Source organism: Neopsephotus bourkii, unplaced genomic scaffold (genome assembly GCF_033783945.1).
Source record: "Neopsephotus bourkii isolate Nb327-2 ecotype Australia unplaced genomic scaffold, CSIRO-AGI_Nbou_v1 NB_324, whole genome shotgun sequence".
In the NCBI taxonomy this organism is placed as follows: domain Eukaryota; kingdom Metazoa; phylum Chordata; class Aves; order Psittaciformes; family Psittacidae; genus Neopsephotus; species Neopsephotus bourkii.
Genome location: NW_026900832.1, coordinates 617,498 through 631,585, shown reverse-complemented (window position 1 = coordinate 631,585; position 14,088 = coordinate 617,498). Strand labels below are relative to the sequence as shown.

Genomic DNA, 14,088 nt, shown 5'->3' with positions numbered 1-14,088 from the left:
GCAATATAGGAATCAGAAATGAGATTCAGAGAGGGTTTGTGGGTTCTTTGGGTTTGGGGTTTTTAAATGTAGCTACCATAAAGTAATGGATTTGGTTTGCGGCCAAATCTGAATTCCTGACCCACAGCTACCACAAGGAAGGAAGCTCATCGCATCCTAAAAGAAGGAGAATGGGTCTCCATCCCTTTCTGTTGGTTTTAGGAGATGACTTCCCTCATAAAACACCTTTGCTGTTGTTTCTCAGAACGATTTAGGCTGCAGCAAGGTACAGGTTACTTGATTGTGAAAAATCTTGCTTCTGAAAGCAAAATTGCATTGACTACAGTTTTATCAGTGTCACGTGCTCTTCAGCACATTACCCATCTTATGTGGAGTTGCAGGTAAATAGCAATCTAATGACTAGTTGCACAGGACAGAGAGGGAGTTAAACCTATTTCAGTTAACGCATATTGCTCTGTTTAACACTCAGATACGTAAAGGAGAAAGGTAAACTGTGGACATGGACAGTTGCAGGTGGCTGAGGAGTATTCCACAGCCTGCTCTGGTGAATAAAGAGAGTGAAAGAGGCAGCTTGTGATGTAGTCTGGCATTCCATACAGTCATGATTCTGTGCACTGCTGGTGTGATCCAGCTCTCACTGGGATAAGCGGTTCTGCACCGACTTGAGATGTGGATCGAGCCCTTGAAGAAGATTTGTGCTAGATTTTTTTACAGTGCTTAGGACCCCATCTTGGAGTCTGTAAAGCCTTGCCTGGTTCCTGTGCCTTACATGGGTTCTGTTTTCTTCAAATGAATAACTGCTGAGAATTCTAGAAGGATAAAACAAAATGAGAGACAAGCAATATGTCTACTGTGAAGTGAAATAAAACCCCAGCTACTTGTCTGCAGGGATTTGCAGCTTTAATGTTGATATGTAAATGATGAGATGCAGGTGGTAGAGGAAGGTGTGGTGAGCAATGACAGATCCAGCATTGGTCATGCATGTTTAATTGCAAAGCCTACATTATAATGCATCTGGTGCTCTAATTTAATAAATAACCTAATGTTACAGGCACTTGAACGGCTGTTGAGGCAGGAGTGAGCAGTTGGTGGAGTTCAACTGTGAGCTTTCAGTGCTGAAACACGTAGCAAAATAACTTCCTGAACTGAAGCATCAAAAGAGGCAGTGCAGTTTTGGCACAGTCTGCTGTGTGACCTCTTTATAATGAGTGTCTGAGGTATTAGCAAACCCAGAAATGAAGTTTCTGTAATTGAAAAGGTACTTTGCTATCCTAGCTTCATATTTAACAGCTTATGCTATTTAATTAATAGGTTGAAGTCAAAGTTCAGCTGAAGTTTCAATAGACTTTTTTGTTCTATTTTTTTTGAGTACTCTCTCCTAACAGGAATGATGACTGAGTAAAAATAGGCCATTTGAGAAAAATAGCTTTTGTAGCCCATATCTGTATTTGAAGAATGCTGCTTAGTGTTGAGTTTGATGTAAATACTGTAGAGAATGTTTTCAGTATATTAAACTTTATGGCTTCACAGGAAGAAATATTGATACGCCTCAGTTTTAATATTTCTTTTAGGTTGTTATTAGTTAAAATTATTAGAATGATTTCTGGAGAGATGATGGTCTCTGGCAATGTTTATCCACCCAAATCACTTCCTTTATTGAATAAAAAATGCTCGTACAGAGAGCATGAAACACTATAAGAGTTCAGGAAAGATAGGAGTTAAAACAAAGTACAGTAATAAATACAACCATGTTGCAAGAGCATGGAAAAGTGGCTGCTAATGTAGACCTGAGAAATACCAATGCTTCTTTCAATATATTTTTTCTTTCTTTGTTCCGCATCAGTAGCCACCACACTGTCATTCAAAAGGAAGAATATGCAGCAAGAGATGTCATGTTGGCTGTCATAATTCACTCTTCAGACCTTTAATGTTTCAATGAAGGGAGATGTTGTATGATAGGAATATACTCTTGAAGTCTGAACAATGTTATTTCAAGGCTGGTGGGCAAACTGTTGTGTTTCTTGGTCAGTACTGATTCAAGAAGTTTTTCCTGGTTTGCTTTTTTCTTTAGCTCCTAATGGGAAGAGTTCTGGGAAGACTGAGATAAACTTGTACAACAAATCAACTGTTGGATGTAGTGGTTAATAATGAGGTGTTGCTTGGTACATGTTGCTACCACTGATGTAAAATCATTGTACCATGTAAAAAGAGCATTTTTCCTAAGAACTGTTACCACCTGTGTGACTCATGAGCAGCTTTGGCGAACTTACCTCAGTTGGAATCGGGATTAACTTGACACAGAAGCAAGTTAAGCTGTGATGATGTCAGAACATCTGTGTTTATGCTTAGAAGTGTTTTGGTGAATAAGCACTTTCAGTGCTGCTTTCAAACCTGCTCAGTTAAGCTTTGTTTTCTTGGCTGCCCTGCATGTGTGAGGCTGCTGTAGACTTACATTGCCTTCCAAGTTGATTTTTGCACTTTCTTCTCTTCTGAGAGAAGCAGATGCAGTAAGTGGTCCTTCCTGAGCACAGAACTCAAGTCACATCTGGAGAATTTGCCATGGCACTAGGCAGTAACTGTAGCAGAATGCATACAGAACTGCATGAAGGCAAAGCTTGAAAATGGTCTGCAGGTGTATTAAATAATTCAGCACAAAATGTGCAAGATAGCTGTGCTGCAGCCATCCCTCTGGACAGGGCTTTTACACATGACTGAACATAAAGGTGTGTTTTGTGTTGGATGTAGATGATGAACCAGATGTCAAGATGACTGAGTGATAAGTACCTGAGGCTTTTTTTTAAATCTCTCCCAAAATGTTGGCATTACCTAATGGTTTCCTCTGTGGGAAATAAAAGCATAACTTTTCACTGGGATCTGTAACCAGTTTATAGGTGGTCCTGCTAAATCCTGGAATTTTTTATGAGAAAAAGACCCTGGTAATTTCTGTGAGTAGTAGAGTTCTTTTTCCCTTTTTGTGTGCATCCAGCATCTCATTGCATTCTTTTGTTTAGAAATAGAAATGTGTAACTAATGAGGCATATTTGGCTAGGTTCATTTGATAAGGAAAGTTGCAGGTGATGTGAGAAGTTTAGTGAAACTGTTTTTGTGATACAGATATTTTGCAGTGGCTGGAAGGTTTTTGGCTGTGTGCAGGGGTCTGCAGCTCTCTGCTGCTTTTACTGACAGTTCTCAATGTGGAGGCAGATTGATTCTCAAAATCAGTTTCAAGAGGTTGTCAAGTTTCTGATCCAGGTTTTTGACCCTTATTACTGCTACAAGCAGCCAGTTGGGTTTGTTATGCTCTCTTCTCTGTATATCATGATTTTTATAAAGATCTTATAATAAGGTCCTTTCCCATTTCTAGTCTAAACTATCTTGTCATTTCTGTAACACACAAATCTATAATTTTCTTTATTTTCTTTCACAGATTAATACTTAGAAGTTAGCACGTGATTTTGCTTTATTAACTGCTGCATTAAGTGTCACCACAGACAGTTTGTAGTAAAATGTTCCTTCTTGATTAAGTATTTATAGACATTAGGCCTGAGAAAGGCAGTTGTTCCCAAAGCTTTGGCATTTCTGCAGGATTCTCATAAGAATAAAGATGATTCAAATAAATGTCAGGAGGGATTTGCTGGCATTAGGCAGTTGTGTGATGCACAGTTTTCTTTTGATATCAGCATGGTGTTGGAGTGGCTCATTACTTTGCAACTCGAAATACCAATCAAACAGCTGAATTTAAACAGTGAGATGGTTTTCTATTTACATAAAGTAGAAAAGGCAGGAAACGGAGAGCCTGGGGAAGATACCCACTGGGTGGGAAGGATTGTGTTTGATTCATTATTATTTTAGTAGGTGCTAAAGGAGAGTGTAGCTAAAGTCCTGGAGAAGTCTTCAAAGGAAGAAAGATAAATACTGGGAAATGTTACTTACAGCCTTTAGTGTTTCTTCACACCCACTTAAATACAAAAATTAAATACAAGGGCTGGATCACATCTTCTGAAGCTCTTTTACATAAGCAATGTAGGAGAGTCAAACACAGCTGCCCAGAAAATAATAGCCATGGAGGGACTTGGTAATGGTTGAGTTGCCTCCACCCAGCACATATCCTGTTCTTTGAGCTCCCATGCTGATCTTGGGAGTATGAATGTAGGATAGACTCTGTCAGGCTGTTGTGTAGTCTTTAAAGGGCATTGAAATGTACCAGCGTGTTGTTCTGAACCATGTTTTGATTCGGGATGACATTTTTTGGCAAAAATGTAATGGTGTAGGCTACAATCACATACTGTCCAAACCTGTCAGAGACACAGTAAGGATTTTTTTTCTTTCAGCTGCTTGCCTGTTTCCCTTCTTTATGGCTTACCATCCTCCTAATGTGGTGATATGACTGCATGTTTAATAGTTCTGTAATCAAGTTTAATAAAAAATATCCTGGCTAGTCTAAAAGAATTTAATAATTGGGATTATTAAATTGGATTATTTTGAGAAACAGTTATGCTGCTGCCCTTAGATTTAAAGGGACATTGTGATCTTGATAGGGGGTAGTTATGCATGGTACAAAATAGGGGGAATACCTTTTTATTTGACTTAGCAGTAGCCAGAGAAGATAATCTGATACAGTTTTTAAGCTTAGAGATCATTACTTAGTGCATGAAAGAGACTGTCTCCTCCAAATAGTTATTAATACATACTTTGAATACATTTAAGATAAACCTGATGGACAAAATTCAGGGTGAAGATAATAAAAAAGGGAAGCACTTTTATTGGCAACACGGATTTTAAACATATCATAGGAGGTGCTTTGTATCCCATCTGACACCTATAGTAGTCTCATTTAAAATGTTTCCTTTATGAACTGTGGTGGTTTTGAAGTACAGTCAGTGGCTTCAGTGGCTCAGAACAGCATGGTGTTTCCTACCGGCCTAGCAGGTGAAGAAGACAGAGTGGAACTTGCTTAGACACTGCCAGGTGGTAATACTAAGTATGTTGAATGGAAACCTGGTAAATAATCATATAAGCTTTTTATTTCAATTTTGGCATAAATTAGAAGAGAAATTTTAAGTTAAGTCATGCGTTTCTAGTGTACAAATCTAATGAATAAGGTGTTGTATGTTACAGTTCTTTACTTGCCATTCTTCTGTGTCGATTTGTTTCATTTCATTAAATGCAAAGTGTTGGTACAGCAACACTGTTGTGTTTAGAATGTTTCTGTTGTTTTCAAAAGTAGCATTTTCTCAGTACACCTAAGTGTGAATATTAATTAACATCTACGGTTTAATTACATAACATGTAACAAATCACATACACCCAGCATCTTCTATCTTATGCAATAGTACTCTATTTTGTAATCAGTTCACTTAGTTTTCTGTGTATACATGATCAGATGATAACTACGTTTACTTGAATCTTCAGTTGCATCATTTTTGGGTCAGTGTCTGAAGGAAATTGCCTCCTCCTCAAGGATTTTAAGTGGTGAATCTTAGCAGCACAAGTTCCCTGAGATTTCTGCAATAATTAAAACATTTTGATACTAGTCCCAGATCCTGTACTTAGAAATCAGCACTCTGAAGACAATCACATGAGAATAGCCTCTTGGAAAGCTGGGTGGGGGTTGATGGGAGAATCCTTCTGTTCATTCTGAAACTATGACCTGGTGAATGCCATTAGGCTGTAATCCATTTATTCCATGTGGTGGTGGAAACAGAGAACTGGATATTTCATTTGGACTGAGTGACCCAGAGTCACTCTGAGCTGAGCCCCCACTGCCATCAAACTGAGAGATTTTCTTCTTGATCAGTTTTCTTTCTTTCGCCCGGCGGTTCTGGAACCAGATTTTCACCTGTGTTGTTACAAATGATACTCCATTAGTTCAAAGCAGTGGTCAACTTTTTATAGTAATAATAGCGGTGAAAATATAGATATGTTAAAATTACAAAAGCAAGAAAGAAAACCCAAGAAACCCAAACAAAGAAAACAGCAAAAACTACAAAGAATTCCCACAAAACCACATAAACCCCCCAAAAAACTAAACCAAACCACCAAACCCAAAAAGCCACCAAACAAAACACTGGATTTGTGCAGCAAAATGTTTTTTAGTTACTCCCTGTGAATTTTCTGCATCATAATCAATAGGAAATGACTTTTTTTCTTAGTGTAAAGTGATTTTCTTAGACCTGGTGTAAAGTGAACTTGCTGTGTTATGTTTAGGAACGTAGGAATCAACTTACTTAGACTCATATTTACCACTTCTTTGGGCAATCTGCTACAGTGCCTCACCACCCTCACAGTAAACAACGTCTTCCTTATATCCAACCTAAACTTCCCCTGTTTAAGTTTAAACCCATCACCCCTTGTCCTGCGCTGCAGTCCCTGATGAAGAGTTTAAACTTTTCTCTCTGTTCAGACTTTTAGTTTAAGTATCTCTATCTTCTTTCCTTGTGCAAAAGTGTAAAGGGATAGAAACACTGCTTATGTTTTCCTCATTATCATTTTTTGTGTTACTTTACTTTTTTTGTTACATCCTTTAAAATGCGCTGAATACAATACGATACAGAAGGTTGTAGCATTGCTTTGTATTAAAAATTTCATGATTATTTTCTAGATACTGTTTTATTAACTTACTGATAATGACAGTAAGAAACTTTTAGCTTGGTCATGAGTCTTGTAGAAATGCAGCCAGATTATCTATTTTGTCTACATTATACTTTAAGGGAATTTGCAGTCAGAAATTGGATGGCTTTAAGAGCAATAACTATGTGAAAGCAAAGTGCTGATTTTATGCAGTATCACTGGCTCTTCCAGGAGTGCCTGTGTTCTAAATCAGCCAGCTTGTGTAGAGGTTTGGAATCTTTCATAACTGCAGTTCTCTGAGAATTTTCCAATGCAGCTCTATTGTAATGTGTAACAAAATGCAGCCCATCACCAGCAGACTTGTTCTCCAGAGTTACTTTCTGGGGCCACTTCCGTCTGTGGAATATAAACTATATACGATTCAGGTCTGAGATTGAGCATCATTGCACTACAATGGTGATAAGAATCCGGTGCTTCATTGCTTATCTATGCATCCTTACACTTCTAGCCTCAATTGGTCCCTTTCTGTTCCGTGCTCTTGCACAGACTGAATGCAGAAGTTGAGGCCGCTGGAAGAGGGAATATTTTAGAGAACTGAATATATTTATATATATATATTCAGTATACTGAGAAAGAGCAGAAGTTTGTAAAGTTCTAAACAGAAAGATCTCTTCTTAAAATTTACCTGGGGGCAATAAATGTGGTTGCTAAGGTGGGAGATGCTTTATTCAGTATTGCCAAATCTTCCCTTATTCTCCAGCTGTAGCAAAACCATTGCAATTCTGTTGCATAAGGAAGGTTGAATTCACCAGTAACTATCTTTGCAGACTACAGATCTGTGTGCTCTCAAACACAGTGATTTTAGGAAATTCTTTATCCTGAATCCCTCTAGTCTTTGTATAGCTAAGACACCTGGGCCCCTGCTCAGGAAGCTGTGTTAAGGACAGAGCTTAAATATGTGCTTGATGTGAATGAATGCAAAGCTGCTGTCCAAAGAAGCAATAGATGCACTTGGAAGTTTCCTGAATGGGTAGTCCTGGCTACATGTATGTATACAATAAGCATAAATATTTGGCACCAAGTTTTAGAGACTAAAGCATCCTGCATATGTGGTCGTTGTGAACTACTACTGTAGGTGAAGACCCTATGAACATAATAGCAGAAAAGAGATCCTGACTTGAATATCAAAGGTGGCAAAACCTCCTTAAAATGTGCTGAAATCTGCTTGACTGAGGAATGTGGCCTGTGGAAATGATTTTGAGAAATTTGTGACAGAAATTGCAGAGATAGCTCTTTGAATGCTGGGTTTGCATTTTTCTGGCTTACAGCTGAAATACATTCCATGCTTTGAGTTTTTTTTCTGGCCACCATTTTGTGTGAGTGCAAGAAGTGAAGTTATAACTATTCTAGTTGTGTAGCAAGCTGCTGTGTACATAAGGATTTCTTCCAGTATAAATGAGTTCCTGATCTTTAGTTACTCATAACTGGAGGTTTCTGTCAAATCAGCCTGTTTGTTAATTTGTCTTTGTAATAGTGTATTCTCTGTGTCTCCAGTGTACTCAGAATATATCCTGGTTGCCTTCGCACTGCTTTTGGATACAGAATGGGAATGCTGCTCCAGCCCCTGGCAGCAGCAGCGTTTGGGGAATGGGAGCACACGAGTCTCTGTGTACCTGTCTTTCAGATAGTCCCAGATTTGCTGCCAGTTCTGACTTTCTCCTTATCGTAATATATCTGTTGCAGTGAAATTCCTTCTCTAATTCTAGTCTCTGATGATCTGTGTAAACAACTCGGTACTTTTCTTTTGTTCTTGTTTTACCTGTTTAGGAAAGAAATATTATTAATATGTTGAATTGGATTTTTCTGTAGCATTTTTCTTTCAAACATCTCAAACATTTTACAGACTACAGAATTCTTGCCTGGGATTGTTTTCTGTGTTACAGAGGTAAAACACAAGGTGCAGGGCGAACGAGTGAATATTGGTTATCGTAACTGTCCCTCTTTATCTTGCTCTCTCTGTAAACATACATTTAAATGTAAAGCTCAAGTGAAACACACCCTGAAGCATCTTCAATAATTCATAGCACTACATAATTGGTGCTGGCTATATTTGATCTCAGGGGGGTTTAATTTCCGTGCTTACTGAAGTGACTTTGTTTATAGGCAGGCATAAGCACAGGATTTCGAGACTGAAGTTCAGTCACAATTTCTTTAGTTGTACTGTGTCCTGATTCTTTCTTTGAGTTCTTAGAGATCATCTCTCTAGCACAAAGAAGGGTCCTATTAGAAATGCCTTTGCTTTCTTGTGTGGCCACAGGGCATGCTTAGAAGTCTAATAGTAATTTGAATTTATTTCTTTGGAAAGGTTGAGTCTTGCAGGATGCTGAGTGCCTGTGGAGGTGTGACTGGCCTGCTCTGTGTCCTGAGCTTCCCTTTAGAGTTGTAGGCACTTGGCAATTTGTAAGACGAGGCAATAAAATACTTGTAAAAGGATTTCAGTATCGCCTCCTCTCTAATGTGTAAAAGAAATATTCTTACATGTAGTGGATAAATAGTGTTAAGAGAAACATTAGTAGATGTTTAGAAGGTATCTCTCATTCCACTGACTTTGTTAAACAGTTCTTTGTGTAGTAATACAGAGAGATCACTTCTCAACTTATTTGTTCTCTTTTGCACTTTCAGCAGCCAAATAGAAAATTTTCCTTTCTCTTCTGATCTTCCCGGGTTTTTTTTGATGTGAGTTTTCTGGGACAAACTGTAGGACAAAGACTCCTTTAAAGTGGTTCCCTAAAATCTATTGAGGTGTTAAGATGAAGCACACGCCACACAAAGGAGCGACAAGGAGATCTTATCAAAAACCCCTTTCACATTCAGAAACACAAGCCAATTGGCTTGGAATTTACAAGCCCTAAACAAATGTCAGACTCTTTCATCTTAGCAGAGGAAAAAAGGACAGGAATAGATGAAGGAATATTTTTTCCTCAGTTCTCATATTTTGGACCAACACTGAGGATAGACTGGGATATTTTTAGCTGAAGTCTAGAGGTAGACACAGCTGAAGACATTCTGAAATGCACATAAAGATGTTTTCCCAAATCCTCTGTCACTTTGACCTCTAGTGTACAAAGTTTTCCTGCTTCAATTCACAGGACTAAACCAATCATCAAACTAAGTTGGGTTGTTTTTTTTTTTTCAAGATACAAACTGTTGGCTTTGAAATATTTACTCAAAGTCATAGTTCTAGTGTTAACAATAGTAGAGATATTCAGGTTCCTTGTAAACTGAATTCTGAGGAGGGAAGCTTTGAAAACAAGTTAAAATTCAACAGGGTTATTCCGGCTTCACTATAATCAGCAAATATAACCATGATTTGAGGGGGTGGAGAAAAGGAGTAGTTTTCCCCATTCCCCTTGGTCATAAAATTCAGAGCATTTCTTCTGAAGACAATAAAGCTGGGAGAAGGCCTCTTTATTTGCTGTGAAAATCATCACCCTTTCCGGCAATATAACTCCTGAAGAAAAGAGGGAGAAGGAAGAGACAAGACTGCATATCAAAGCAAAGCGAAGTGTTAAAAGGGTCTGTTGCTTCAATATGACAGATAGGCCTCAAAACCTCAGACAATGTAGGCCAGTGGAAAAGAGATGTCACAACTAGTTTACAAAGCAAAATAAATTAGCATTAGAGCAGAGGCCTGGCCTTTTTTCCTGCTTTCCTGTTTTGCTTTCTGGCTCTGCTTCTGCTGTGATGTAATCTGCAGTACATGTACATCACTGCTGGCTTAAGCAACAACGCAAAATGTGCTGGCTATAGTTGAATATAAAAATTACATTGTCCTTTTGTTTAGTCCCCTCCAAGTCCATTCCCATTCTGAAAAGGGTCATTCTCAAATGAAGTTTCATGTGAAATTTTAAAAGATATAAAATCTGTTTTCTAGGTCCTTGTTTAGGTACCTTCTTTTCAGTAAGTTTCACATTCTGAAAGCTCACTTGCTCTCATGAAATACGTATTTTACACTGTTGATTACATCGGGTTTAGAAATGAATTGGTCTGAAGTTCTGCTCTTACATAAGTTGACAGGGCATTTTTCATTGATTTTTCTTAAAACCAGGATCAGACTGTAAGGAATTCTGTGGAAGTTCTTTGTCCCATTTTGAGAGCCTGTCTGGGAAGGTGCCTTTACCGAGCCCACTTTTGATGTTTGTGTTTTAAAATTTGTTATTGCATCATCTGTTTGCAGTGTCTGTGTATTTGAAGTTATAAAAGCTTTGGTTCTGAATATACAGCTACAGTCCTTTTAGTAAAAGGATTTTTATCTGTTGAGAGGATATAGTACTTCTGTGTTTGTGATGTTGTTTCATCCTGGAAATTGACTGTGTCAGGTAAATTTCCAGTTCACTTTTTCTGCAATTTAATTTTGTGTATAAAATGCTAAATGTGAATATTGAGTAAGAATGTGGCATATTTAATGGAGTCTAACTAGAGGAGGGAAAAATTCTCATTTAACATCTTCTCCCCAGAAATAATCCCCATGGTCTTTAGGACAGTATTTTTGTAGGCTCCCTCATTTAATTACATGTGTTTGGATTTCTGTTATTCCATGCTGCTCACATACATTTATGGGAGTACATGCCACTAGTGAAGTTAAAGGTATACACAGATTTATGGATATAAATATACTGTAAAGTTTAGGGTGGTAATTACAGAATTTTGGAGCAATGACTGTATTAAGCAGCCAGCAGCCACTTGGATATCATGAATAATGTATGGCAATAGGGCAAACCAGAGCAAGTCTGTTTCAAAGAGCAGTTATAATGGCAGCAAGTCATTGTTCTTACATTATCTTCTAAAGAAGCATCAATAAGTTTAGCCTTGTTAGTTTTTAATTTCATTTTTCATAACTTTTTGTGTGTCTCTGTTAAAATTTCCCATTTTTTTTGTGGTGAACATTAAAACACCAATGAAAAGTGAAATTTTCTTGCTTTGCAAAATGCCACCTTCATGCTTTAACCTCCCAAACCCTTTTTTTTTAAGCTGGGTTGATATCTTGAGCCCAGTTCTGTGAAGTCCTGAGCTGGTTTTCACACTTCAAAGAAAGGGCTGGAGGAATGTGCAGCCTCAGGACATGGATCTGTTGATAGGCAGTTTCACCTGTGCTGTATTGTCCATAAAGTATTTTGGCATGTTTGTAAATGCTTTTCAGACTAGTGATGAATTTAAGCACGTAATTGCTTTTCTAAACTGCAGATGTATTTTATGAAATTGAACAAGTGTGTGAGAAACTTTTTGGGGTTTTCCATATCTGTGCAGTAAGTGTAAAATTAGGATTTGAATTTTGAAGTCTGTGTTATTCTTCAGGAATGTTAAGACATAGTAAATGCAGTGACAGTATGACTCATTGACATTCACTAGTCTTAATTGAATTTGGTCTATGCTCAGGTCTTGCATCACTTCTACACCTGGAAATCTACAACGATGTTAATGAATTAACTGCTGATTTACATGAGTATACATAAGGGGGGGGGGGGGAAGAAACTATAAATCTACCTGACTTTGAAGACCTTTGTAGAGGCTTGGGGTGGAAGGATGACACTGTGGTATCTTAACCTTCACTAGGCATTTTCTATATAGTAACTGTGGGAAAACAGGGTGGAACTGTAAGAAACAGTTCCCGGATTGATTTTGCTCTGGAGCATAACCACTTGTCTCAAGCAGCAGAGCTGATTTTCTGTCTCCTAAGATTGCTCCAATTGTAATTGCTCTTCTTTTTTTAGAGCCTTTCCTTTGATGCTCTCTAACACACACTTATGACTTTTAACCTTAACAATAGATGTAGCAATCCTTGCTACACCCAGTTTACACCTTGGGAATATACATGGAAAGGTTCATCTGGCCGGCAGCTTGTGACAAAATCAGGCGCTTCAGTGAGTGACACTTGCAAGAAAGTGATTTTTAATTGTGGAATTTTAGCAAGCTGCAACATTCTGCTACGTGAGAAAAATACATTCAAACCGATTTGAAACTAAATGCAAAGGAAGTTTAACTGATGAGATATATGGTCTGCAAACAGAATAGTACACGCTGATCATTCAAGTCAGATTACTGCTCTAGGAATATTTCTTCCCACCTGGTAAAGCAAGGTAGAAAAATAAGATGCAGGAATAATGGCAGAAAACTGCATAATCACTGCAGCTGGATCAGAGCACATAATTTCCTTTAAAAGACTGAGAAGTATGTAAAGATTAAGCTGATTATATATTGAGATCTACCTTGTGGCACAAAATCATTACATAGTATTTTTGTGTGTAACTGTTCAGTGTTGCTTCATTCACTGTTTTGTAGTAGTCTCAAAACTGTGGTTTTCATCCAAAAAGCTTTACAGAAAGGTACAACAAATATATATGAGGGAGGTGCAGTTCTGTCTAAACACAAGAGCCATTCCACAGCAGTAACCGTGTGAAGCCTTTTATAGGATGAAAGTGAAACTAGCGCAAATTTAGTTAAAACTGCATTAAACAGCAGGAGGTTAAATAACTGTCATAAATGAACCTATGTGCTTTGAGTAAAGTTAATTATTCATAAGATCAGTGATAGCAGAAGATGCTTTCTCAGGTTGAAAGTTGAGTGTGCACTTACCAGTAGTATTAGTTTGCACTGTTTTCCTCATCCATTCATAAGAGCTATGCCTTTGGCTGTTGGGGGAGATTTGCTGTGTATTAATTGTATCTACAGGAGGTAACCCCCCAGGTCCAGCAGGATGGAGGGAGCTGTAATCAGCAGAAGTGTAGGAGACCTGTCCAGGAGACAAGCTGTTGATCTGAGCAGCAGCAACCGTGCTGGAAGGTCCTGGGCCATAAGCGTTCCAGTCCTCCCTCTGTGGGCCGTAGTGGGATCCCCAGGTTCCCGCAGGCTGGCTGTGGGTGTCCAGAGCTGGCACATGATGGTATCCCATGTAATCTGGATAGGATGGAGTAGACACAAAGTTTTGCACTGGCAGGTTGTTGTTACTCCTTGCAGTTCCTGGATACATGCTGTTCTCCTTATCCAAGAGAGAGCTCACATACATGGTTGTCACAGGTCGTAAATACGTTGTCACAACATTTTGCTCTTCCTTATTTTCTTTTGCTGCTTCAATAGAATTGTGTTTGGTTTTCTTTAATAATGCCACTCTGCTTGGAATCTTCTACTTCATCCTCTTTTATTATCAACTGTGTCACCAGGTGCTGGTGGTAATGGTTTACCAAGATCTTGCCTGACGTCAGCCTAACTGCCTGCCTCATAATTACATTTACATTCAAATGAAGGGCTGCCCAACCCCACCTTTCTGCTAGTTCTGGTGCTTTCTCTTTTAGAGAACTTTTATCTGCCCTGTTACCCTTTCCTGATATTCAACAGCAATTCCAGTACTGTAGGATGATGCAACAGTTGCTTGTACTTGTAAAATAGAAAATAGACCCTTTTAAAGTAAGTATGATGGAAATGTTTGGTGTTCAAATGATTCTTGGCTGAAACCTTTATTCT

General features: G+C 38.3%; 1 protein-coding gene and 1 long non-coding RNA gene across 2 annotated transcripts in view; one reads left to right on the top strand and one right to left on the bottom strand.

The window, feature by feature from the left end:
- Positions 1-338: 338 nt before the first annotated feature.
- Positions 339-14,088, top strand: part of LOC133209257 (uncharacterized) — a 200,530-nt gene continuing 186,780 nt past the window's right edge. Inside the window, exon 1 of the long non-coding RNA XR_009724642.1 lies at positions 339-380. This is a non-coding gene — a long non-coding RNA (uncharacterized LOC133209257). The remainder of the gene's footprint in view (positions 381-14,088) is intronic.
- CDX4 (caudal type homeobox 4) lies at positions 5,608-13,641 on the bottom strand. Its single transcript, XM_061347766.1, has 3 exons — positions 13,204-13,641; positions 8,244-8,389; positions 5,608-5,839 (listed from the first exon to the last, which is right to left on the bottom strand). Exons 1-3 carry the CDS (start codon positions 13,631-13,633, stop codon positions 5,633-5,635), a joined length of 783 nt encoding a protein of 260 aa, XP_061203750.1. The 5' UTR covers positions 13,634-13,641; the 3' UTR covers positions 5,608-5,632.

What these genes read in the sequence shown, in the direction of transcription:
- CDX4 (XM_061347766.1), bottom strand. Translation starts at nt 13,633, where the DNA reads ATGTATGTGAGCTCTCTCTTGGATAAGGAGAACAGCATGTATCCAGGA. An exon ending in AGTGCAAACTAATACTACTG is followed by an intron (nt 8,390 to 13,203) that starts GTAAGTGCACAC and finishes TTTCCTAAACAG; the next exon opens with GTAAAACAAGAACAAAAGAA. An exon ending in TGGGACTATCTGAAAGACAG is followed by an intron (nt 5,840 to 8,243) that starts GTACACAGAGAC and finishes GTAACAACACAG; the next exon opens with GTGAAAATCTGGTTCCAGAA.